General features: G+C 32.2%; 1 protein-coding gene across 10 annotated transcripts in view; it reads left to right on the plus strand.

Annotated features, from left to right (window-relative positions):
* Positions 1-18,800, plus strand: part of LOC148603221 (integrin alpha-9-like) — a 68,163-nt gene extending 49,363 nt beyond the window's left edge. For 2 of the 10 annotated variants that reach the window (XM_088553302.1, XM_088553298.1), the window contains 7 exons: positions 538-657; positions 1,501-1,524; positions 5,251-5,352; positions 7,232-7,351; positions 8,170-8,328; positions 11,492-11,550; positions 18,694-18,800. In XM_088553302.1, coding sequence (XP_088409428.1) covers positions 538-657; positions 1,501-1,524; positions 5,251-5,352; positions 7,232-7,351; positions 8,170-8,328; positions 11,492-11,512 — 546 coding nt within the window. In that variant the 3' untranslated portion in view covers positions 11,513-11,550; positions 18,694-18,800. Of the gene's footprint in view, positions 1-537; positions 658-1,500; positions 1,525-5,250; positions 5,353-7,231; positions 7,352-8,169; positions 10,511-11,491; positions 11,551-11,671; positions 12,106-18,693 lie in introns of those variants that run through there. The other 8 variants (XM_088553303.1, XM_088553301.1, XM_088553294.1 and 5 more) reach the window with 5 other exon arrangements.
* The last annotated feature ends 6,047 nt before the right edge of the window (positions 18,801-24,847 follow it).

Below are 24,847 nucleotides of genomic sequence, written 5' to 3' on the forward strand. Positions count from 1 at the left end.
TAAGAAAATTCTTGTATATTATATTAGCTTTTAGAAAAAAAATATTGTTTTTAATTGAATTGAATAAGATTTTGAAAAATATTTCTCCTTTTTAAACTATTCAAAAACCCCATTCATTCATTATCATAGAGCTGCATGTTGAGCCAATTTGAGGACTATTTCCTGGATCTATTCAAATTTGTAAATGTGTTTATTTGTACTTTCTTCTTGTGAACCTTTCATTTAGGATAAAACAAATGGTATAGGACCTTTCACTGTTGAAAGTAAATTTGAACCCCTGATTACTTTGAAGATGCTACTTACTTACCCTACCAGTACACCTGGTCCATGCTCCCAGTTTTTAGTGGAGTCTGGATTACTCATTTACTTTTATTTCTTTGTATGTAGTATTTTGGTTGTTTCATGTTCACTGTTGTGTGTGTCTTTTTTTCCTTTCTTGTCTTTGTCCCTGGATTACATTCTTTTGATTTCCACTAGAATCTTGGTTCCCTTGGTTACCCTTACACTTAGATTATAAATCAAGTTATTTTTTTTCAGAATTGTAAACATGCTACCTGTAAAAAGTTGTCATGCAGTATTTCTCCGTTGAACGTGAATTCAATTATGACAGTAAGAATTACATATAGGATGGATCCCAATATTTTGGCAAAAGTTAAGGTAGGACATTTATCATAGTGAATCTATTAACTATAAAGTACACTTAAAAGTAATTTACACTTATAGAACTCTCTTATATGCATCTTTTGCTGAACTGAATTCTTGAGCACTTGGTGAAGATTAATGGTTGAGGGTACTTTTATCATATGTACTTTAGACAATGTATCAAGAAACAGGCACTTGGCTAACCACAACACATTTTAAAAGTGATTAGTCTGCTTTATAAACATTCTGTTGCTATTTTTTAAGAAGTAATTTCAAGATTTAAAAGTGATGTATTTTGTGTAGAAAAAATATATTTTTGGAGTTTGATCAAAGTTGTTTTCTAAAGTTATTATTTGATTTATGTACAATTTTAATAAACTTGTAGCAAAATTTTGTTTTTTAAATTTTCAACTGTTTGCAACAGATTTGTTTGCTTGGCTTAAGATAATTTTTATTTGAAATTTACCTGCTATATTTATGATAACATAGAAAGCTATAGGTGAAAGATTGCTTTTAATGTGGCAACAAATATAATACCTCAATTATAAAATGATTATATTTAAACACAAGCTTAGTGAGTACTTAAAATAGTTTGAGAATCCAGTTATAATGTAGGAAGTTCTTTCTCTAATTTCTTAAAGCAACAAAATTTTCATTTTTAGTCCAAATTCTCCCAACCTTTGTACATAACTACAAAAATCAAATAACTTTGATGACTGAATTCATTAGTAAACTAGTGAAGGTCATATAGGTTATTACCTGGTATTTTTATCAATAAAAATGTAATAAAAAGAACTTTATAAAAAATAGAAATAGAAATTGTCCTAGACATGTGCTATAATAGCTTGAGAATTGTAGGGAAATAAAAACACTGAGGGCAAGGTAAGGCCAATACACATTCTTGTGATAACTGCTATTTTTCTATTAATATTCATATTTTCTGTTTTAACACTACTTCTCATACTCCCAAGTCATGGTTTTGAGTACACCCTCGCTCCCTCAAACCCCTGACATCACTCATTGATATTTAGCGCCATCTAGTGAGTTACATAAATTTAACCCGGATTCAAAATCCAATCAAATCACTCGTAATAGAAACTCTTCGATATAACTTACACAATGGCTACACATAACGTCACTCTAAACAGAATCTACAGTTATCATTTTTGCTCATATTGCATCATTTGTGACATCATACAACTTTTAGTTACTATATCGGATCGTCCATTATCTCGTATTATTGTTTACCTTCCACAGACATTTTGTGTTAAATCGATTTTCATTGTGCTTCTCACCTGGAGAAGATACCAATCAGAATTGGCTGGACGCTAAATATGAATGAGTGATGTCAGGGGTTTGAGGGAGCGAGGGTGGACTCAAACCCTGACTTGGGAGGATGACTACTTCTTGGCACATGAGCTCTTTATTCTTTACTTTTTTTTTACCTGGATCATCAATTATGATAGAATATCTGTTTATAGCCCCTTACCTTTGTCCATCAGCCCTTTGGGCTTTAGGGGTACCTTCATTGTGTATCCTGAAACAAAAAAAGTAAAGCTCAAAATAATATATGAAGCAATACATATTTTATGATGAATAATTTTGACAAATACTTAACATTATTTTTTACCTGTTGAAGTTTTATTTAGCAATATATATGATCATAAGTACATAATATATACTTTATTCGACTTTGCACTGTGTTCATGCATAAAGGTATATTCAAAATATGTGCTGAAAAACATGATTGTGGCACATATAAATACATGTTACGGGTCAGTGGTACCATCTATGATAAGTGGGATTGGTTAGGGGAAAACAAGTTTTATAAAAAAAATACAGTCTGAAGAAGGAGAATATCCATATGGTTGAGACCATCAATTAATTTTCAATTGACAATGAACATTAAGCATATTAAAGATTAATGTATATTCATGTAGGCCATTCAACATTAATTTCTCGGTTCTCAGGCCCTCCCCCATCTTATATAAGGCTGTTTTAGCTAATTTGCATTCATGCACATCAACTTGTTGGTCCGGCAGGCAGGGAAAATATTTTATAACATATTTCTTAGGAAGTGGATATTTGGTATGCAAGTCAGTATAGGGTCCCATATTGTGGGATGCTATTTTAGGTCTGCTGCACTTCTACTTCCTGTTTACCAATTGGTGTATTTTTCAACTTCACAACAACCCGGACATTTCTGTCTCTGACCCATTTTTATTGCCATATCAATAAAATAGAACAAAAAAAACAACATCAAATTTGTTTTCTGCCTATGAACAATGATAGAAATATATTGATCAATTTTGAAGGCAATAACATAGTAAAAAGCAATTGTTTGCATTTACCTAGAAATCAACTTTAAATTGCCTTAGGCCATCATAAAATAATTCCTAGATTTTTGTCCAACTTTTTTCAAAATTAGGGGTTGGTGGAAGAATTTTATTTTTTATTTTTATCAATTTAAATGAAAAATTTTGTAAATTTGAAAGAAATTGCTTTAAATTGAAAAAAAAATCAATATAAAATTTTTTCGTGAGGGTTGCCTTTAAAAAATTAATTGAGAGGCAGAGCAATATTACTTTTTAGTCTCACTTCATCCTCTCATTGTGTCTAATAACAGTTTGAAATGCTCATTTAAATCTTGAATAATTATTTTGATGAAATGTGTATACAGTGAATAATATAGTTATGTTCATGGAATAAAGTTGATCTTCCCTTACTTAAATGACCATAGCCTGATGAAGTATCTAAAGTAGTTAACTGGACAATTAACAAGGAGATTTAAGCTTTCTAACATTTCATTGATATTTTAATCTAAGTTTAACAATTTGTTTGAATCTTTTTGTCAATTGTCCTATTGATTACCTTAGACAGATAATGGTCATTTAATCAATGACGACCAACTCTATTCCCTGAAGTAAACTATTTCACTCGCTGTAAAGGATTTGTAGGTATTAGTCATTGTTGTTATTTTTGTTTTTGCCTTTGTTTTTTAATCATTTTGTGATGATAAACTTTCAATGAGACTTCTTGTCTGTTCATTTAACACAAAAGGGGAAAAACAACTGTTTATTTCAATACAGAAATATTTTGGATAGGTGTGGTTTGTTTATTTTAACTTGATTCTGTCTAGCAAGAAAATTGTACGTTCGGATTATCAACTTATGCTTATTAAGAAACTGTAGTTTGATGGATTTGAATTATTACTGGTCACTAAATAGGAATAATAGAATTTTATGCATTCATTTCCTAATCATGCAATAAATATATCCCTACTCAATCAGTGATGTATATTGGAATCAACTTGTTCGACAGTCATTTGTCTGTCTGAATTTTTTTCACTGTGTCTCTCATACCTATTGTCTTTTGAAAGAGGGAGATCTCCCTTTTTAGCTTTCTCAATCAGAAGATTTAGCGTGACGACCTTTTTCGCCAAAAAAAAAATAAAAAGAATTACTAGAAATCAAAGTACGATGGTAAGACAAAGATATAAAATCTATGACTATCTCTTTAATCTTCTAAGGTTTTTTAATGAAAATTTGAGTAATTGGTACAGTGAAACCTGTCTAAACCAAACATTGGGTAAACAGGTAACCTGTGTAAACCAAACACTGGGTAATCAGGTAACGTGTCTAAACCAAACACTGGGTAATCAGGTAACATGTCTTGACCAAACACTGGGTAAACAGGTAACCTGTGTAAACCAGCCATCTTCTGAAGTTCATTAATGGTAAATTCAATACTTTTTGAACCTGTGTAAACTGAAAACCTGCCGTAACCAAACAAGTATTTTAGTCTGTAAATCAGTATATAAATGCTAAACATATTTTTGTGTAAAAATATCAATAATGACAAATATCTATTTCCACTTGATAAAAATGTTATAGAATAAACGTAAAATAGAAGATTTTGCAATGTAATACAGCATTTCAAGATCCTGGAAGTAAACAATAAAATGCAGACCGTTTTTTGAATTTCAATACATTCTACACCAGAAATTCGGGTAAGGAAAATGAAACTAGAACAAGACTTACGGACCCTATTGTTTCTCAATGATTATTATGTTACATAAACAGTGTACTTGAATCAATTGAACAAGCCATTTAGATCATAACTTCTGTGATATTTCTGCTAAAAGGGAGATTTTGTGGGGGAGAAATTTGCGAAAGAAGGAGATTTGTGTCTCCCACATGGGAGACTTTCTTAAAGAGGGAGATAGAACCAAAGAGGGAGAGTTAACAGGTATGTTTTCCAGTGGATAGATTGATATTAAATTTGGTATCTAGTTTAATATAGATGGGACATGATGTTGTAGATGGTTTTGGCTGATATCTGATGATTTTAAATTCCATTTTTGTTGGACTATGCCTATATGGAATATATTTTACGAGTAAAATCTAGGCTGCGATTGGATAGATTGATTTCAAATGTGGTATGTTGCTTTATATAGATGGGTCAAACATCGCTTGCTGTCTGGTATAAGCTTCCTGTAATAGTATACTTAGCATGACAATACATGCAACTTTATGATTTTTTAGGGATAAGCTCAATTAGATCAATGTTTTAGTATCAAAAATTAACTTAACTTGTTATTTTTTTCAGAAACAGGATTCAGGAGTGGAGTCATTGTCAATTTTATCTATAGCTACCGTATTCATGTCAGACAAGTTGGGATTGATAACAGATCCTGAATATACTGCCACGGTAAGTATCTCTCCTTCCATATATATCAGACAAGTTGGGATTGATAACAGATCCTGAATATACTGCCACGGTAAGTATCTCTCCTTCCATATATATCAGACAAGTTGGGATTGATAACAGATCTTAAATATACTGCCACGGTAAGTATCTCTCCTTCCATATATATCAGACAAGTTGGGATTGATAACAGATCTTAAATATACTGCCACGGTAAGTATCTCTCCTTCCATATATATCAGACAAGTTGGGATTGATAACAGATCCTGAATATACTGCCACGGTAAGTATCTCTCCTTCCATATATATTGTATATTAAAATACTGCTGTTTCTGTAGTGTAATTGGTTTACAATTATCTTATATAAATGATCAGATACGATGAAGCTTTTACTTAAGAATTTAATGTTTCATATATGAAGTTTCATCGACTTTAATGCGAATCATTCAATTTTTGTTATAACATTTGATGTACCATAAAGGAGGTTAATTTGGCGGTCATAGAATTTGGTGATTGTGAAGCAAAGAAGTATGTCAAAGATTTTGGGGATTTTAATTTTGGTGAATGCTAAGTTATGCTCTAAGTACCTAAACTCAATGTAAATATTTCACAGAGTTATATTTTGGTGTTTTTAGACAGACGGTTAAAATATGGCAAATATAGCACCCTGCATAAATTTCCTGCAATACAGTATCCTTTCTTTTATTTGATCTGCATTAAAGTGTCCCTTATTGCTACCATTCTTACCATTATTTTTGAGTGGGTTCATTTGTGCAAGTCAGCTTAAAGAAGGTAAATGTGAGCAGATGGGCAGGAAAAAAAATGTTTTAACATTTTCCCCAGTAACTGTAAATCATAGCCACAAGATGTTTAGTACAGTATAGGTTACTTCAGTATAGGTCCCTTATTGTGGGATGCAATACCTCCCCACTTTTGTACCCTGTACATATGGGGACCAATGACCAATGTGGATTCCCAATGAATATAATTGGTCAAAAACATTCATGATATCGCAAAATCGGCTGAGATGTATTTACTACAACCATTATTCTTTCAAATGAACCTTTTGGGATAGACCAAAACAAATCTTTCAAAAGCATTGAATATTTGCTACCAAACCTACTCCTTTCCTGACACCCAATGAATATGAATGACAATAAGCACATCCCTATGATAATCTAACTCTCCATTGAGTTTCATTACAATCCTGCAAGTCGTTAAGGAGGAGTTGCGGATAGGGCTACAGTCCCAAGATTTGCTGAAAAGGCTTAAGTCCAACAGCCATCATTTCTACAATTTTTGCCCAAACATTAACTCCTGACAGTATGCACATCCCAATATGGTAATTAAACATGCCATGAAATTTCATATCAATCCTGCAAGTCATTTAGGAAGAGTTGTAAAAAAACCTTCAGACCAAGTTTTGCTGAAAAAAGCTTAAATTCATCAGCCATCATTTCTACATCTTTTGCCCAAAACTAAATTCCAGGCAATTTTCACATCTTAATGTGGTTATATTACATCCCATGAAGTTTCATATTCATTCTGCAAGCTGCATAGAAAATAGTTGTGGACAGACAGACAGACAGGTTGAAACCTATATTCATTGTATCCCCAAAAAATTCATTTGTGAAGGGTATTTTTAATGATAAAATTACCTTTAAATAATTGCTACAAGGGAGTAGTTCAATATGAAGTCTATTTGTTCAGGTATGCATAGGTAGTTAATTTCCAATTGCAGTGAAGACGGGTTACTTACATTACTATATGAAAATCAGTGTTCTAATTTACATCATAAAAGTTTCAGGATTGTATTCAATCTTAAGATCGTTGTTTCATGTGCATTGATGTTACATTAACCTATGTTTTTTTGCTTTGACAGGCCAAGACTGATGTAGTGCCAGCAGAACAGAAAGAGGAGAAAGTGGCTTGGTGGGTGGTGTTCCTTGGAGTTCTTGGTGCTCTCATAGTACTAGCTATAATTATATTTGTTTTCTATAAAGTAAGTATTTGACCACTGTATCATTTTTCTGACTCAAAAATGTGACTGAAAGAAAGGACAGAGAATAGTCTTAATGTGATACCATGGTATGATAACATACTGAAACCTGCTAAAACTGAGCCATTAGAAAACAGTAAAAGATACAACAGGGAGAACAGTCACACACTAAAAATAACATGAAATAACCTAAATAACATGTACAAAGAAACACAGTGTGAATGAGCAACGAAGACTCCACTAAAAACTAGAAACACGGACCAGGTGCAACAGTATGAAGGAGGTTTACTATGTAATTTTATTATAGTTACTCTGGCAAAGTTTTGGGAGTATATAGGAATCACCTTGTCTGTCAGTCTGTCCTTCCATATCAGTTGCAAGTCCAACTTTAGCTAAATCACTCAGGAAATTTTAATTAAGTTTTGTAGGAAGGTTGGGCATTATATGCATGTGTGTGTGTGAAGGATTATAATTTCCATTGGAACACACCAAAGGAAGATTTTCAATTTATAGGTTTTATGTTTAGTATTTTTTAAACTCCATATGAAGTGGTATTTTCTTTCTTAGCTTGCTCACAGTTTTTCTAGTTTGAAAGGCAGAAAAATGCGTTTAAAATTAACCTGAAATAATCTGAAAAAATTCTTCACACCTCCTGAACAAAGACCTTGAACTTCAAGGCCCTTGAATTGAATATGAATTTCACATGATTCTGGAAAAAGCTTGAATTTCATTGGATTAATCATACTACACAGTTAAAATTCAGTTTCTACATCTGAAACACCTTTGATTTAATGTCCTTTTCTTATTTTTTTCTATTGTAGTTAGGGTTCTTTAAGAGAAAAGCATTGGATGAACTTACACAGTTAAAGAAAAAATCAAAATATGAAGAAAAACCAAAAACAGACCAACAACAATTGATAGAAAATGGTAAAGAAAAAGAACCAATCCCTGAGAAGGAAGATGGTACACCTAAACCAGATGTGAGTGAAGATTTTGATGAATTAGACAAAATGCTTCAGGAAGTTCAAGATTTTTCTTAGGTTGCATGCCATGGTGGCAATATCATATTTTAATTGGGAAGAAATCACTATTAAACAGAGTTGCATGTAAAATGTTTGAAGGTCATGGTTCTAAAGGTCATATGATCACTGAAGATTAAGAAGTGTAGGCACCTTGGAAATAGTCTGTTGTCTGTGAGGGTTAATATTAAAGCATTTCCTGTTTCATTAAAAAGTACCAAATTGAAATTTTCATCAATAGTAAATTTGAAGTGGTTTGATTGGTTGAATTTGATGTTGAGGAAGGATTTCAGGGAGTACTAAATTTGAGATTTTTTTTCTGAAACCAGGTCCATTAATACATTTTTTTATGTACATATGGTTTACTTTTGCTTTATACTGTGCCCTTTTTTGCAGTGCCTAACTTTGAACATAACGATATTATCCTGAGGGTTTGCTATAAAACAATAAAGATCCATGACCATAACAAAAGTCACCAGAAGGAATAGGTCAAAATATTCCAACCAAAATTCTTAGATTAAATTACTGATTAAAAATAGTACACATCGTTTTTACAGTAGGTAAATGTAGAAAGGTTATTGTAATAGACAGGGTAAACTTCATTTCATTGGATGCTGGAAATTCCAAAATGAACACATTGAAATTAAATAGGTACCAAATTTTGATTTATGATTTTTTTTTTCTTCAATAAACATGATTGATGGAGTCCTTCATTTGATCAATAATCATTTTCATACAATATTGTGCAATCTTTTGTTCCAAATATTCCTGAAGATAAAATGTGTCATTGTTAGTCCTTCAAACTTGCTTAGTTGTGGGCATTCTTTCTTTTTAATGTAAATGGCAAGATTTTTTTTCCATTCATGTTCATAAAAATCTGTAACTCATTCATTCATCATCCATCCATAATGCTTTGTAACATGGTAAACACTATCAAGATATTACAGAAACATTTTTTTCAATCACTACATTTTTACAGTGTACTTCATTTCAAAATTATGAAGTGAGTTTATGATTACAAGTGTTTTTTTTTGTAATGGAAAATTAACTACATTATCAGTATTAGCCAGAAGAAAACAAGCACACAGGGTGTTTTTAGAGATTTTGAAAAGGCAAAAGTAGGGAGTCTAGAGGTGTTCCAAGAAATAGGGGGACTCCAAGTTTTTATTTTCTCAGTTCTTCCAAAGTCTTGTAAGAAAGTTACTAAATGTTCCACCTGGATCTGCCACTGGACACATAAGCCATGGTTTATGCTTTGGATATGAATTTATGTAGCATATTACACTAAGTAACATGTCATAATGGAAATTATGTACTATTTTATTTTGTGAATAAATAGAAAATATAGGTTGACTGGTACATGCATGAATGCCATAAAAGAGAAGTATCTAATTTACAGCTTTTTTTAAAATAGATTTTGATATGCTCATAATAAAGTATAAAAGTACTATGAATATATGTCCTGAATACTATCAAATGTTTTACCAATGACTTTACAGGACCATATTTTATATATATATTTGTAAATAATTATACTTGTGTATGCAGTTTTAAAGGTTTGTGTGATTTGCTCGATATAATTACATGGTTACTTTTTCATAACAGTGTCATACTCAGACTAATTCTGGTTGTGTAGAGAAATTTGTGATGATTGTTCTATTCTTCATGTTTTCTATTTTTAAATTATGAATGCTATGATCATTCCATCAATTGTTTCCTTCCATTATAAGACTTCACCATGCATTCCCATCATATTTTAATCAAGTTTATTTTTACATTCACCCTTTTTTTGAAACATTTCATAATGTTCAGTGAAATAAGTGGATGGTTAGTGTATTCAATTTATTAGTGAATATGCCTTCATCCATATATCATTTTTTTTTGTGTTCGTGTGAGTCCACATTATATAAAGTGTCATAACATATAGAGTGTCGAAAACTCAAAGAATGGCTGGATGTTTGGATAAAAATTAAATTTAACTTCCTATCATTATGAAATCTCATATTTTGTCAATTTTGTGATAAGAGAGTGCTAATCAACATTGTTTTGTAGAATTTGATATCTATTAATTACTATGATATTCGGTGAAATTTTCAATTGTAGCTGTCTTGTGTAAATGTTGCAAAAATAAAAATGATCTGTACTCAAATATGAAATTTGCATGAGAAGAAAACTTGTACAATTATTTTTGTTTACCTAACAATACATAACATGGTTATTTATAGAGGTTAGTCCAGCTTATTAATAACTCTGATAGGAATCTGTCTGTCTGTCCACATTCTAGGAAGCACAACTGCTCCTAAACCACTTTGGCAGTTTGATGAAACTTTATAGATAGGTTGAGGATCCATTTGTAGATGTACATGAAAGAATAGTTACTGTTGGGGGACCCGAAAGGGAGATAATCCAACCTAGAGGTTTTACTTGTTAAAACCTTGTAAGCACAATTTTTTCAAACGTTAAAGGAATTTTGATGAAACTTTTTATAGAGGTTAAATATCATATGAAGATTTGTATGAAGGAATGTAGTTACTGTTGAAGGACGCTAACGGGAAATGATCAAAACTATGAGTTACGGTATATATTTAACTTTTTTATGAAGTGGGGGTATTTTCTGAATTTATAGGAGGTGGCATGTTTGATTTACTTTCCTTGTTACTACCACAATAAGTTTTGTCTCCTATTGATTTTTAAAATATAATTCATATTAAATTCAGACACTGCCAATGGTAGGGGTGATTCAGGGTGCAAAAAATGAATCTTTCAAAGTGCTTTTTTTCTATCTACATGTCATATCCTTATCATGTTTTTTTAACTACAGTCCTGTTTGCATATAGATCTGTATTTTAGAGAAAACCATAGATTCATCTCCCACTGAAATCAACCAAATCAATTAATTGAATTAAATGCCATGCAAAGCGAGGCAAAAAATATTATATGTGAAACTTGTGGTTAAAAAATTCTTTCTTACCGATTTAGGGGGGGGGCATACACCCGATATGCCAGTCCTTGGATCCGTGCCAGATTATGGCTATGATAGACTAAGCTTTTCACTGTAACAGGTGGCCTTTTGTTACCTAAATATTATCTCTTTATTTAATGTTTGATGTAAATTTTTTTCTAGATATCCAATGACACAACATGATGTTTGAATTATTTACTTTAAATGTTCTACAAATTCAGGTATTTGCTTTTTTTAGTTGGAATAATATCACACTGAGAAAAAAAAATCATGCTAAGATTTTCATTTATTCATGTCCTAAATGTTTCATATAATGTTTTCATTTTGAAATTTCTACTTTAGATTAATGTTCCTGTTGAATCAACCATTAAACTAAACAATTGGATTTGAAAGAAAAATCTTCACATTTGGACATGAAAGAAAATCATGCATTTATTTTCTTGACCTTACCATATACCACATATATTTGAATGACAGCATGAAGTTAATGAATGACTGTATTATATAATGCATGCAAACAACTACCAGAGACATGTGCTGGGGTGACTGAGCTGCTGTTTTAATGCTCAAGGTAAATAATACAATAAAATTTTTAGTGCAGTTGTTGATTAACTATGTGCACTTATTAACTGGGGGAAAAGACCTAATTGTACTCCCAGAAAACGAAGTTTGGGGGAGGGTATAATGGTTTCTTTCTGTCTGTGTCAGAAACTTTTTCCAGATTTTAGTCTAGATTTAAAACTTAAGATATTTCTGTTGAAATTTCTACCTCAACCCCCCCCCCCCAAAAAAAAAAAAAAAAAAAAAAATATGTTCCATAAACTACTTGTGAAGCATAGTATTTTTAAGCTGTATATGGTTACAGAAACCTTAATAATGACAAATTAAAATTACCATGTTGAGAAGCCAAGATCTTCAGATTGTTTTGTTCCAATTTCCACCCAATGATCAAAGTCTTTTTTCTATCATACATTCCTTGAGATGTTTAGGTTTCCTGCACATGTGATACCTAAACAAACGCTAAACGCTCACCAAATACATGATAACTGAACGCTTCCCTCTTGCGTTTTAACATACGATAAATGAACGCCCCTAGCCTGTGTTTAAAGGCACAAAAGACAATCACTCACAGCATGCATTGAAACGCATAATAGACGAACGACGAACGACGAAAAAAGAAAATAATAATAATAATGACAAAAGAAAAAAATGGAAAATGAAAGTAATGAAAATATAAAGATTAATAATAGCAAAAAATATGAAAATTAAAGTTAAATCAAGGAAATTATCAAAATACAAAAAATAAATGAGCGCTTCTATCGTGCATTTAAACCAACGCTTCTATCGTGCGTTTAAATGAACACTTTCTATCGTGCGTTTAAACCAACGCTTCTATCGTGCGTTTAAACCAATGCTTCTATCATGCTTTTAAACCAACGTGCGTATTATGCGTTTAAACCAACACTTTTATCGTGCATTTAAACCAACGCTCGTATCATACGTTTAAATGAATGCAAAACGATGTGTAAACGCACAAAATGCGAAACGTGATTGTCTCAAGGAGTGTATATTCTTCTAAGAATCCAAAAACTAAATTGATAAAAAGTTGCATACAAAATATACTTCAGGTTAAATAATGCAAAGGAATAGAATTTGATATGTGACTAGAAATATATTAAATCTCGTTGTAAAATAAATGCATCAACCCTGAAATCAAGACTATGTATAGATGAGTTTCAAATATAATTATGATATAATCTTTTGACCGTTTCTAAGTGTATTTTACAAATTGTTAATTATAAAAATAAAAGTTAAATGAAGGAAATAATCAAAGTACAAAAATTTACAAATGCTCGTATTGTGTGTTAAAGTGTTCCCATCGTGCTTTTGGACAAATGTTCCCATCATGCATCTAAACGAACGTTCCCAGCGTGTGTGTAAACAAGCAGTCCTAGGGTGCGTATAAACGAACACTTCTTTTGTGCATTTATCACGCGTTTAAATGAACGCAAAACGATGTGTAAACACAGGATAAATGATGCATGGACGCTAAAATTGGATACTTTAATGTTTCAAGGAGTGTATCATATAAAAGGCTTATCACTTACCATTCATACAATTTACTTATTGTTCCTGTGGTTTCATATATCAAGTTAACAACATTCATTATACTGTAGTTGAAGAAATGAGATGCAACATGACATTACTTTACTTAAAGCTCAATTGTAAAAGAAAAACACATTTCCTGCTTATGAGATATCATAATTTGTTTTGAATTAATTTCATCTGTTTATTCTTAGTTTTGTAGAAGTGTATAAATTATGATTAGTGATTCATTTAAATAGAAGATTGTAGATTGTTATAGGTATATTTTAGTTCATACTTTACAAAATTTCTTTTATTAATTTTGTTTTAAGCTTAACTTGTGCCCGGTTCACACAGTACGAATTGTTGTATGCGATTTGTCTTGTGTTACCAACTGTACCATGTATTTTACCTTGTCATACCATTTAGAGCAGTGCTTTAATTTCTACTGCATGTTGTGGATAATCTTTTTTTATTAAGGAACCAAGTTTGAGTGCTCAGTGGTCCTTTTCACAAAAAAATCGTAAGTGTGAAATTAGTCGTAAGTTATGACGTCACAATACTTTGATTTACTATGACGTCATAACTTACGACTAATTTTACACATACGATTTTTTGTGAAAAGGACCGCTGATTCATATTTAGTTCATTACAAAATAACAAAATATTGCAGATGTCAAATTAAAGTTCGTGTTCTGGGTTGTCGTTGTCGTCCATGACAAAAATAATATAAACAAATCACATGTAACAAATCATACCATGTGCCTCAGTCTTAAAAATGTACAATATAAGATTGCCATGTGTTAATTTTGAAATAAATGTGAATTCAGAAATATTAAGAATGTTTTTATTTTGCACTTTGAAAGCATGTTAACCTTCAAAGTTTGTAATCATGCTTCTATTACATGAGTTTAAGTATCAATTGGGGTAAAATAAGGCCACATAAATGGTCAGCACGCGGTAAATCAGTGATTAAATAGATTTTTCATGAATTTCTTTAACTGCTTTTTGCTGTATACAAAATAATAAAATGAATTTCTTACATTAGGTTTTTTTTTAATTTAGTTGTTTCACCACAGCTGTGGTTTAAAGACCTTTTAAGCATGTCATATTAGTATTTGAATTTGATAACCATGATTTCTATACTGGCGTCAGTTTCACAAAAAAGTCGTAAGTGTAAAATTGATCGGAAGTAATGACGTCATAAACTAAAATAGCATTGTGACGTCATGATTTTCGATCAATTTCACACTTACGACTTTTTGTGAAACTGACGCCTGATTTATCAAAGTCTTAGATAAAACAAATTTTCAAAATAAAGGCATACACTATTTTTGAATGCACAGTAAATTATTGTTTATATTGCATGGTCTTAAATGTGTGTTTGGTGGCCATGAATGTCGCTTGTGTTATATCTATAGCCGTTATGAATGATCTAGATGGTATGCATGAAGAAATGATTTTAATAAATATGCTTATGAAATTAAGTTTACTTAGCATGTCTGTTTCTTGTCCCAGTATTTTTCACTGCACACATGAATGCATCATACATCACCACTTTGGTAGTTTGAATTTTAGTTCACCTGGCCAAAGGCCATATGAGCTATTGCCATCACTTTGCGTCCGTCGTTGTCGTCGTCGTCGTTGTTAACAATTATACAAAACTCTTCTCTGAAACTACTGGACTAATTAGAACCAAACTTGGTATGAGTGTTCCTTAGGGTATCCCGCATCGAACTGATGTGGGGATTTGTGATCCGTTACTAAAAATAGAACATAGGGGTCAGACAGTAGTTTTTCGCATATATCTCCTAAACCGTTAAGTTTAGCTGAATTCTGACGTGGATAAAAGTGTTCAGCATGATGAGATCTATCTCTGGTCAAATTTTGGTTTTAATCTGTTAAGTCATGTTGGAGTTATTGCCCTTTTTCAACGATTTTTGCTATTTTTAATGTTATTTCTTTCCAAAATCTTCTCCTCTGACACTACTTGACCAATTGAAATCAAACTAGGTATGAAGGTTTCTTGTGGTATACTGCATAGAACTGTTGTTGGGAGTTTTGATTCGTCAAAAAACATGGCCGCCATTACTAAAAATAGAACCTAAGTGTCAAACAGTAGTTTTTCACATATATCTCCTAAACTGTTAGGTTTATCCACATTTTTTCAATAACTAAAATGATCCATATTATTAGGATTACAAAGGTAATCAGACTCCTTATAAGATTTATTGCCCTTGAAAGGGAAAAAATGACTTTTTTAATAGTTTTCGGTCAATATCTTGAAAACTATCATAGATTAAAAGAAACTTTCAATTGTTGAAAAGATCTTGTGATAGTTCTACCAAAGACTTCTTTAGTCAAAATTGTTGGACAACTTGTTTAATTTATTGCCTTTGAAAGGCAAAATTCAAGAAGGTGAGCGATTCAGGCTCCTGGGAGCCTCTTGTTAGCTCACCTTGTCAAAGGCTGTATGAGCTATTGCCATCAGTTGGCGTCCGTCGTCATGTCCGTCGTCGTTGTCGGTTAACAATTTTTCAAAATTCTTCTCTGAAACTACTGATTGGAATTAAATGAAACTTTGCACAGATGTTCCTTAGTGTGTATTGCACAAATGTTGTGTTTAGATTTTTTTTGATCGGTCAAAAAACATAGCCGCTGTTACTAAAAATAAAACATAGAGGTCAGACTAGATTTTGCTTATATCTCCGAAATCATTAGGTTAAGCCGAATTCTGACATGGTAAAAGTGTTCAGCATGATTAGATCTATCTGTGGTTAAATTTTCATTTTAATCTGTCTAGCCAGTTAGGAGTTATTGCCTTTTTTGACATTTTTTGCTATTTTTAATGTTTTTTTCAAAAATCTTCTCCTCTGACCATACTTGACCAATTGTGATCAATCTTAGTATGAATGTTCCTTGGGGTATCTTGCACAAAACTAATGTTAAGATTTTTGATTCGTCCAAACACATGGCCACCGTTACTAAAAATAGAACATAGGGTCAGACTGTAGTTTTTCGCATATATCCCCAAAAGCGTTAGTTTTAGCCAAATTCTGACATTGGGTATACTATGATGAGATTTATCTGTGGACAAATTTTCATTTTAATCAGTCAAGCGAAAGACAAAATTTAACCAGATGAGCGATTCAGGCTCCTGGGAACCTCTTGTTAAGTTTATAGGACAAACATATACCATTTGACAAAATCATGCAGTTCATGAGAACAAAATTAAGTTGGTTGTTAAACTTATATTGACCTTCCGGTAATCAGGTACATACCTTGTTCAAGGAGAAATCTCGACCCTGGTGGTTTCCAAGGTCAAGGATCGAGGTCATTTGGTCAAGTTAACATTTTAAAATATCATTTTGAACACTTGGAACCACGTTTATTACGTTAAGAACAAACTTCTTAAGCCTATTCATATTCAAGGTCTTTTATAAAGGGTAAAATATCATAGGGTCAGTTTATATGTACACCTGATAGGACGATGTTACGCTAATTGCATTATATTCATTTATTATATTCTGAAGTTAAAAACTCTGAAAGGAAACTTAACATGGATCATGTGTAATGTTGGACTAAAATTAAAACAAGGTACACAAAAATCTAAAAACCAAGAAAAAAAACCAACTATTCCATAAACCTTATTAAAAGGATAACTAAGGTTGTAATGATATGCATAAGGATATAGTACCTCCAGTTTTGATGGGTGCGTCTTAAAAGTGATATTCTGCTTCTGTATTCGTATGTTCTGATTTCGAAAACAAATCAAGATCAACAATTCGACTGCACGAAATCAAATTAAAACCTTAACGAAGCTGGTAGCAAAAAGATGCCACACTTTGATTGGTCTTTGTTAAAATAGTTTTGTCCAGTTATTCCCTGCATTAAGCCCTTTAAACTTCATTTCAATTTAAAATGAAGCAACCATTTTATTGATATGGAGGGTACGTTTTGAAATGTTAAAGTTTAGAATATACGATCGTTGACTAGACTATAGCAAACAAACATAAAAGAAAATTTTAGGGAGGTAGACCTAGGGTAAGGGACATAACTCTTGAAATCAGTGATATGTTTGTATCATATTCAATGAAATCAGTCCAAGTTACTTTGATGCTTACATGAGATTTATGTAAAATGGTGTATACAAACGTTCCAAAGACCTCTAAGAGTTGTGTCCCTTACCCTAAATCTACCTCCTTAAGAGAATTTTTTTTATCCAAGCCCACAATACCCGAATAAAATGTAGTAAGGGTTCCCTTAAGTAAAATTCTAGGACTTTCATTATAAAATACATGTAATCTTTAATAATGTGTTAAGTGTGCATTTTTTCAGTATATTTGTTATATAATTGTTCCAATTTGAGTACATTTTATAACAACTTTATTTTGTAAACAGTAATAGTGTACACTTTTGTTGTGTGTGAAAAATTAAAACATCAGACATCAGAATGAAAGTATTTGGACAAATCGTGTTAACTGGAATCATAAACAATGGAGGCAACATTATAAAATACATATGAAACAGAACTAGACAAGACAGCACACAAAAAACTAAACCACTTGCAATAGGAGCTCTCGCAAAAACAAACCGGAAGTGACATCATGTCCTGCTCCGTTAGCGTGACCCGTCACATTTCAAGAGAGTGAAATCCGTAAGCGTCAAATTTGATGGGTTGGTAATTCGGTAAGACGTGGTATCTAAGTGATAATATCTTAAGAAAACAGAGAAGTGTATAATCGGAAGAACACAACCATTACGTTGGTCTAGAAGGTTCGTCTTTTAACCCTACTGTAACATCTGTGTAATACAGAAATTCAGAGCTACATTCAGTTAATGCTGAATTAAAGCCGAATGAAATGAAAATATTTAGAAAAGAAATTACCTAGAATTTGTTTTTACTTTAGCGGAACGTAAAGTAAAGACAATAATTTGAAAAACCTGAATGTATTAGATATTTTTTATATTTATTGACTGTTATGCTTCTCCAAAATTGTTTTTGCTAGTCGTAAAGGTTAGCTTTCCAGTGGTATGGATGTTTTTTCTGATGATATACAGTAATCTTTTAGAAGCTCGGTAAAATTACCTTCATTACCATCTAATGTCATTTTAATAATTTATTATTGTTTTATTTGTTTTGCTTTGTTTTCTTTTGTTTTAACAATTTTAAGTGAGATTTGGTTCCTCATGCATAGAGTTTTTCTGTAACATGGTCAATATAAGATTAGCAAAGTTCATTCCTATTGATTTTATAATAACTTTTATTATTTTTGCAGGCTATACTAGGAGTGTGAAGATTTTAAGATGTTTGTGTGTGTTTGCTTGTTAATCTTGAAAACATTATATATACTCATTGTACCATTAAATGGTAATGTACACAATACATGCTGAATTGTCTTTTTTCCGACGCAGTCTGTATATTTTCGCTTTTTACACTTTGACCTGAAAGACGCCCTTCCATGGAAACTCAAGTCACCTGATCGCAATTCTGTTTCCCGAGTGGACAATTACTGATAACATAGTGGCGCTCGAAAAAAATGTATCGAAATTGCGTGCCATGTGTTATTTCCTGACTGAAATTCAGAAAATTAAAAGTAGAATGAACACAATTTTACCGCGTCGGCTATCTTTTTTTTAAAGATAGTGCTTGTTTAGATTTGCTGTGAAAGGACCATTTGTGTTTCAGTCTACCTGCAGCTATTGTATCACTTTAGCAATTCAATTGAATTATTGAGTTTTGATGGTGTGTATTGCTCCAAGTGACAGTCTGGAAATGTGAAAAGTTGGCGGAAACCATGTTTAAAATGAATGGTTGCAAGGTGACTTTATTATAGGGGAAACACTTGCATATGAAATGAAAATTCTTATTCAAGATATTGCTTCTCTTTATTTTTTTACACATAGTTGACTATAGGATGTCTCTAGAGGAATATATTTTGTCAAGTGTAAGTGTTGTATAGATTAAGTAATACGGGTAAACTGAAACACCTATTGTCAACTCGCAGTAAATTTGTGTTAATATAAAAAAAAGAAGAATTTCGAAGCTCGAGCTCACCCATATTCAATTACTGCTGGAAATGACTGCAGTTGATAGTGAACAATTTTGAAATTATCAGGTTGTATAGCCCTTTCTTTCACGTCCGCCTTTTTACGCCTCTTGGAATAACGATTTTTTAATAATGTTGTCTACGTAAGAGGCTCACTTTCGTTCTTAAATAAATGTTTGTTTTATGGTCCGGTTAGCGTTTTAACTATGATTGCAAGTGCATTTAATTCCACTCTCGACATTTATGTGCTGTTTGATAAAGTAATATCAAATGTTTTTGGTTTCTGAATTTGATTTGATCCAAATCTTATACGACTGTGAATTATGGCGGGCATAGAATGTTATGACGCCATCGTCATCCTTGGCAGCTGCGGTACCGGCTGTCTAATCCGGCGTCTATAGACATTTCGATGACCGGAAAATAATGAGTATAAATGAAGAGATGTTTATGAAATTGTACCACTATGCGCCAAACCATGCTGAGATTGCCTTTGGTGGTTGTTACATAAACTGGTTTTGAATGAAGGTCTCTTAAGAGGTTAACAAGGATTTTCATTCAAGTTCGGACAATAACTTGACTATCAGTGAATAGATCTACTGTGAAAGTACTTTAATTCGTGGATACCAATCTTCGTGTATTCTTGAATAAACCCATCAATGGAATCTACTATTCGTTGGGAATTAAATTTCGTGGTTTGACCTATCAACGAAAACAACGAAAATTGGTACCCCACGATCAATAGTACTTTCACAGTATTGGAAGTGTACCACGAAATGCCATACCATTAAAGGAAGGCTTGGGTTATTTTGTGACGTTTTGCCTTGAACCAATGACAAAGAAATTTTTGAACGTTTCAAGATAAGGGTATAAAGGGATTTTAACGGAAACATTACAAATGTAATCCAGCGACAAAGACAAGACGGGCAAACCAGACAAAAACAACAAAGAACATAAAATAAACAAAATAATTTGTACAAAGAAACAAAAGTAATGAGCAACTCGGACTCCACTAAAAACTGAAAGTATGGACAAAGTGCACCGGTGGGGTCAGCGTCCACTACTTTGTTAGAAACACCCGCCGAGTTGCTCATAAAAATTCAAGTCCGGTGTAGACGAAAGGGGAAAGGAAATCATTGACACGTTGAACAATCAGTTCTCATGGTGCAGATTGATACACCGTAATGATCAACGAGTTTACGATGACGACAATAAAACTTAGTGATGACTTCAATCTTGTAACAACATAATCCTAAGATAAGGTTGCTTGTTTGGACAAGTTCGGATTATAATAAAAAAACACCTGCTTAATATATTAAAATAATGGGCCTGCAAACGATTGACTATTTGTATCACTGATGTGGCTACTAAAGCGATTTAGGATGCATAATCTTGTCTGAAGCGCTATTATATTAGCAACATTTAGAGAATATTTTTATACTTTGCAATTGTATGTCAATTCAGGAAGAATCTGCAAAATTTATAAAATCAGAGGCATCAACATCTTCAGCATGAAAGCGAAACGGGGATGATCTACATACAAAAAGTAAGACAACGGAATAAAACATAATATGTATTGAAACTGGTATAAAAATGAAATAATACAAAAAACTATACAGCACATAAAAATATTGCCAAGAACGCAGAGGTTAAATCATGTGTCCTGGAAGGGTAAGGATGTCCTGCTCCACCAATGGTATTCGTCGTATGCCAAAATGAGTAGAAAAGTTCAGTTGGTAGTCAATCCCGTTAGACATGGAATCTCATTGAAGAATTTTTTTCTCATTTGTGTGAGGTAGAAACTCTATATCAGTCAATCAAATTGTGATGTCGGCTATAAATAGCACCAACGACTGAACATAGCCCTGTCATCGGAGAGGAAAATTTTTTTCATATCATCCATGCTCTACTGAAATGTCAGCGTACAAATCACAAATGCACTGGTATAAAGTCAATGATAAAACGAAAGTCAGACGTTGAGGAGATGCAACATAATACTGTTATGAGACCCATGGAACACGGGATTGTCAGGTAATAAGGCAAGCTTGCTTACGGTCGTTATTCATGTGCAAAAAACAAAAACAAAAAAACAAAAAACAAAAAACAACCCCCCCCCAAAAAAAAAAAAAAAAAAAAATAACGGTGGCATTTGAAAATAGGTGTTTTATATATATATAAAAACATATTGTACTAACATTATTCTCTCCTTTTGAAAAGTTATAAATAAAAAAGGCGAAGAACACGTTTTCACTGTACTATTTAAACGAATAAAACATGTTCATTCAACATCTGATTTTTCTGGCGGGACATGTTATTGATAATGCATTCGTAGTCAAAATCGAGGACATTACTTAAATTATATCATAAGTTATATTTATAATTGTAATTTAACCCTGAAAATTGCATTATTTCTCTTGATACTACATTCATTAAATAAGCAGATATTGTGGGAAGGGTAATATTTTGCAACAATGACAATGTAGATTTTCAAACTTTTAAACTTTTATTTTATTTGCTTTTGCTTCAATGTCACATGAACAAGTTTAAAGCAACAAAAATATGTTTTTTTCACTTTACTTTAACACGTGTATTAAATCTACATACATATTTCTTGTTCGTCTATGTCAGATATGTCATTTATTTCTAGACGAAAATATTTGAACAGTTGAAAGCAGGTTCGGCACACTTGTATGAATTTTCCATTTGCTACCTCACAGGAGCAACATCCGACTGGTAATCGTGTCAACCTGCTTGCACACATTTGTCTGACTCCATGTCAACCATACTCGTCATTCTATCTTCTGTACACTGCGTGCTACGCTGAGATGCAATTTTACTGCCTTGTCTATACGACTCCGCACCATACCAAGGCAAACTCATGTGTATTGGATAACACATGATGATGTAAATAGCAGATTAAGATTTCACCTATTATTTAACCTGTAACTAAAATATATTGATAAGTAACGCAATAAAACTCTAATTGAGCCTAATCTTTATGAGTGTAGTAATGATTAGATATTTATTAAAAAGTATGATTAAGATTTGGTGAGACATTCCGTGGGGATTATGATTTATTGTTAGACTAAGTCACGATGCGTCTCGGCGGATTGCTAAAACAGCAGAGGGCGCTTATCCTTTCAATGTACCTGGTCTAAGCTCCCAGTTGTTGTGGCGTCTAGGTTACTCAATTACTTATTTTTCTATGTGCGTGTTACTTTGGTTATTGCATGCTCTGTTGTATGTGTCTTCTAGTATTTGTCTGTCCACTATCTCTTTATCCCTTGATAAGTTTGTATTACTCTTCTAATCTAGGTTCCCTTGATATCCATTTCATAGTCCGAGTTACCTTAACTATTCAACAAATGCAGAATACTCTAGAAGGTACTATTGTTCCTGTAGTACCAATTTTCGTGGTTTCTGTGGGTGAGCCGAACCACAAAATTTGCTTCCTTACGAAAAGGGCATTCCCATTGATGTGTTTACTGAAAACCTCAACACATCGAATTAAAAAATCTTCAAACTTGTGTATCTTCCCTAATCCACGAACATTGGTATCCACGAATTTAAGTACTTTCACAGTACTTATTTAATTGGCAGCATTTTTTAATTGTTATTACAAGTGTAACATGCAAGGTCATTGTTACTGAATCGTGTTCCTTTTAGAACAGTCATATACATGTATAAGCTCGAATAAGAAATGGAAGTGAAAGAGTGTTGGCTTCAGACATCCTAGTCCTGTTGCATTGTTTTTAATTGAGAATACAAAACATAGGATCACTTGATATAACGAAAATAGACTTGCTGTGTTTAGAATGAGAAAACATTTGGCAAAATTTGAGACCAATTTATCAAGTATTTCTAGCAATAGAAAATAATCACTTCTTTGTTTAATTCTATATATAGATCAATAGAACAATATAAAATGAGCAAATAAATGATATGTTTGTCTACTACTATATTGAATATAAAAATGCAGTTCGTTCTATTGCTTTTTCTATCTGTATTTGGAAAGGTAATCTTAACTAGGATCAGTTTAAATTTATTTGCATTGCTTCTTTTTATATGCCCACAATAACGCTATTTTTCTCTCTATTTTGTGAACGGTGATATAAACTACAATCTGCTGGGAATAATTTGCATGGTCTATTAAAAGAAGCCCGTAATTCTACCACTGTTTGATCTATGCACTCTATATCTGCAATTAATATTTACGAGAATTTGTTTGTATTATTAATTAAGTTAACATTAACAGTACTAAAACAGTTATGTTGGAAAAATTGAGGAGCAAGGTTCCAAAACACCAAATGTTTCCTAAGAATTACCTGTTAAAATGGTTGTGTAGATGATTTATCAGTGTTAACCAAATGAAAAAAAGGAGCAACGAAAATGGCTAACTTCTGACTGTTCATCTAGTAGTCAAATTTCATTATTATACTTTAATAATGTATATGATTTTCAAGCGGTTCAACTTTTTTTATTGACAGTAAAACTAAGGAACATTGACAAACATCCAATATACACTCTGAGACCATATACAGTAATCTCTGTGCTAAAACATGTTTTTGATAAGATTAAAACAACCTTTATTAAAAGACCAACAAAATAATAAATGATGAAGATACAAAAGAACTTAATTTAACAAGCACATCCGGTAAAGTAGAATGCATTTTTAATGAATTTCGGCGCATTCTAAATTGTTTAAAATTGTATAACATATTCGCAGTCATCGTATTTATAAAAATGTTACATTTTCAGTAATTATATAATTATGTATGTACCGAGTCAGGACCAGCTACTCCGGTGGTGTACTATCTATTTTTTTCAGATTTAATTTGGACTTGATTTTGATTATGGAACGGATTAGTGTTCGGTAATTGTGTTGTTACCCTTTTTAGTTATTGAGTTACACTTTAAAAATCTATGTTGAAGTGAGGTTTAGTACAAGTTGATTGGCAGCTTACACGAGTACTTTTATTTTGTTTACCTGACTTTCTACGGGTACATGTAACAAACAAATTCAACTTATTATTAATCACTTATTTATCAATTAAACTAGAAATTATAAGTTTTGGTTACACTTTTAAATATTGAACAACATGTTAATTTGAATATTTCTTCCAACAAACACACACAAATTAAAACATTGAGTTGCAGTCTTTATATCAAAGGGATGCGAGTCATGCATGTCAAAATCCATCCGAAATCACTTTTATTTCTAATTTTTAATTACTTACAGACCACATAACCAGTTTTAGTTTGCCATTCCGTTGTTGCAATTTGTTTTAGATAAAAATGATGAAGACTGTGTATGAAAATGGGTTGTTTAGTTTAATAGGATTGATTTTAGTGGGAGACGATTGTGTGGTCTCATAAATACAAGTCT

This window comes from Perna viridis, chromosome 11 (assembly GCF_037379345.1).
Source record: "Perna viridis isolate PV_CMFRI_1.1 ecotype Kerala chromosome 11, ASM3737934v1, whole genome shotgun sequence".
NCBI lineage: Eukaryota > Metazoa > Mollusca > Bivalvia > Mytilida > Mytilidae > Perna > Perna viridis.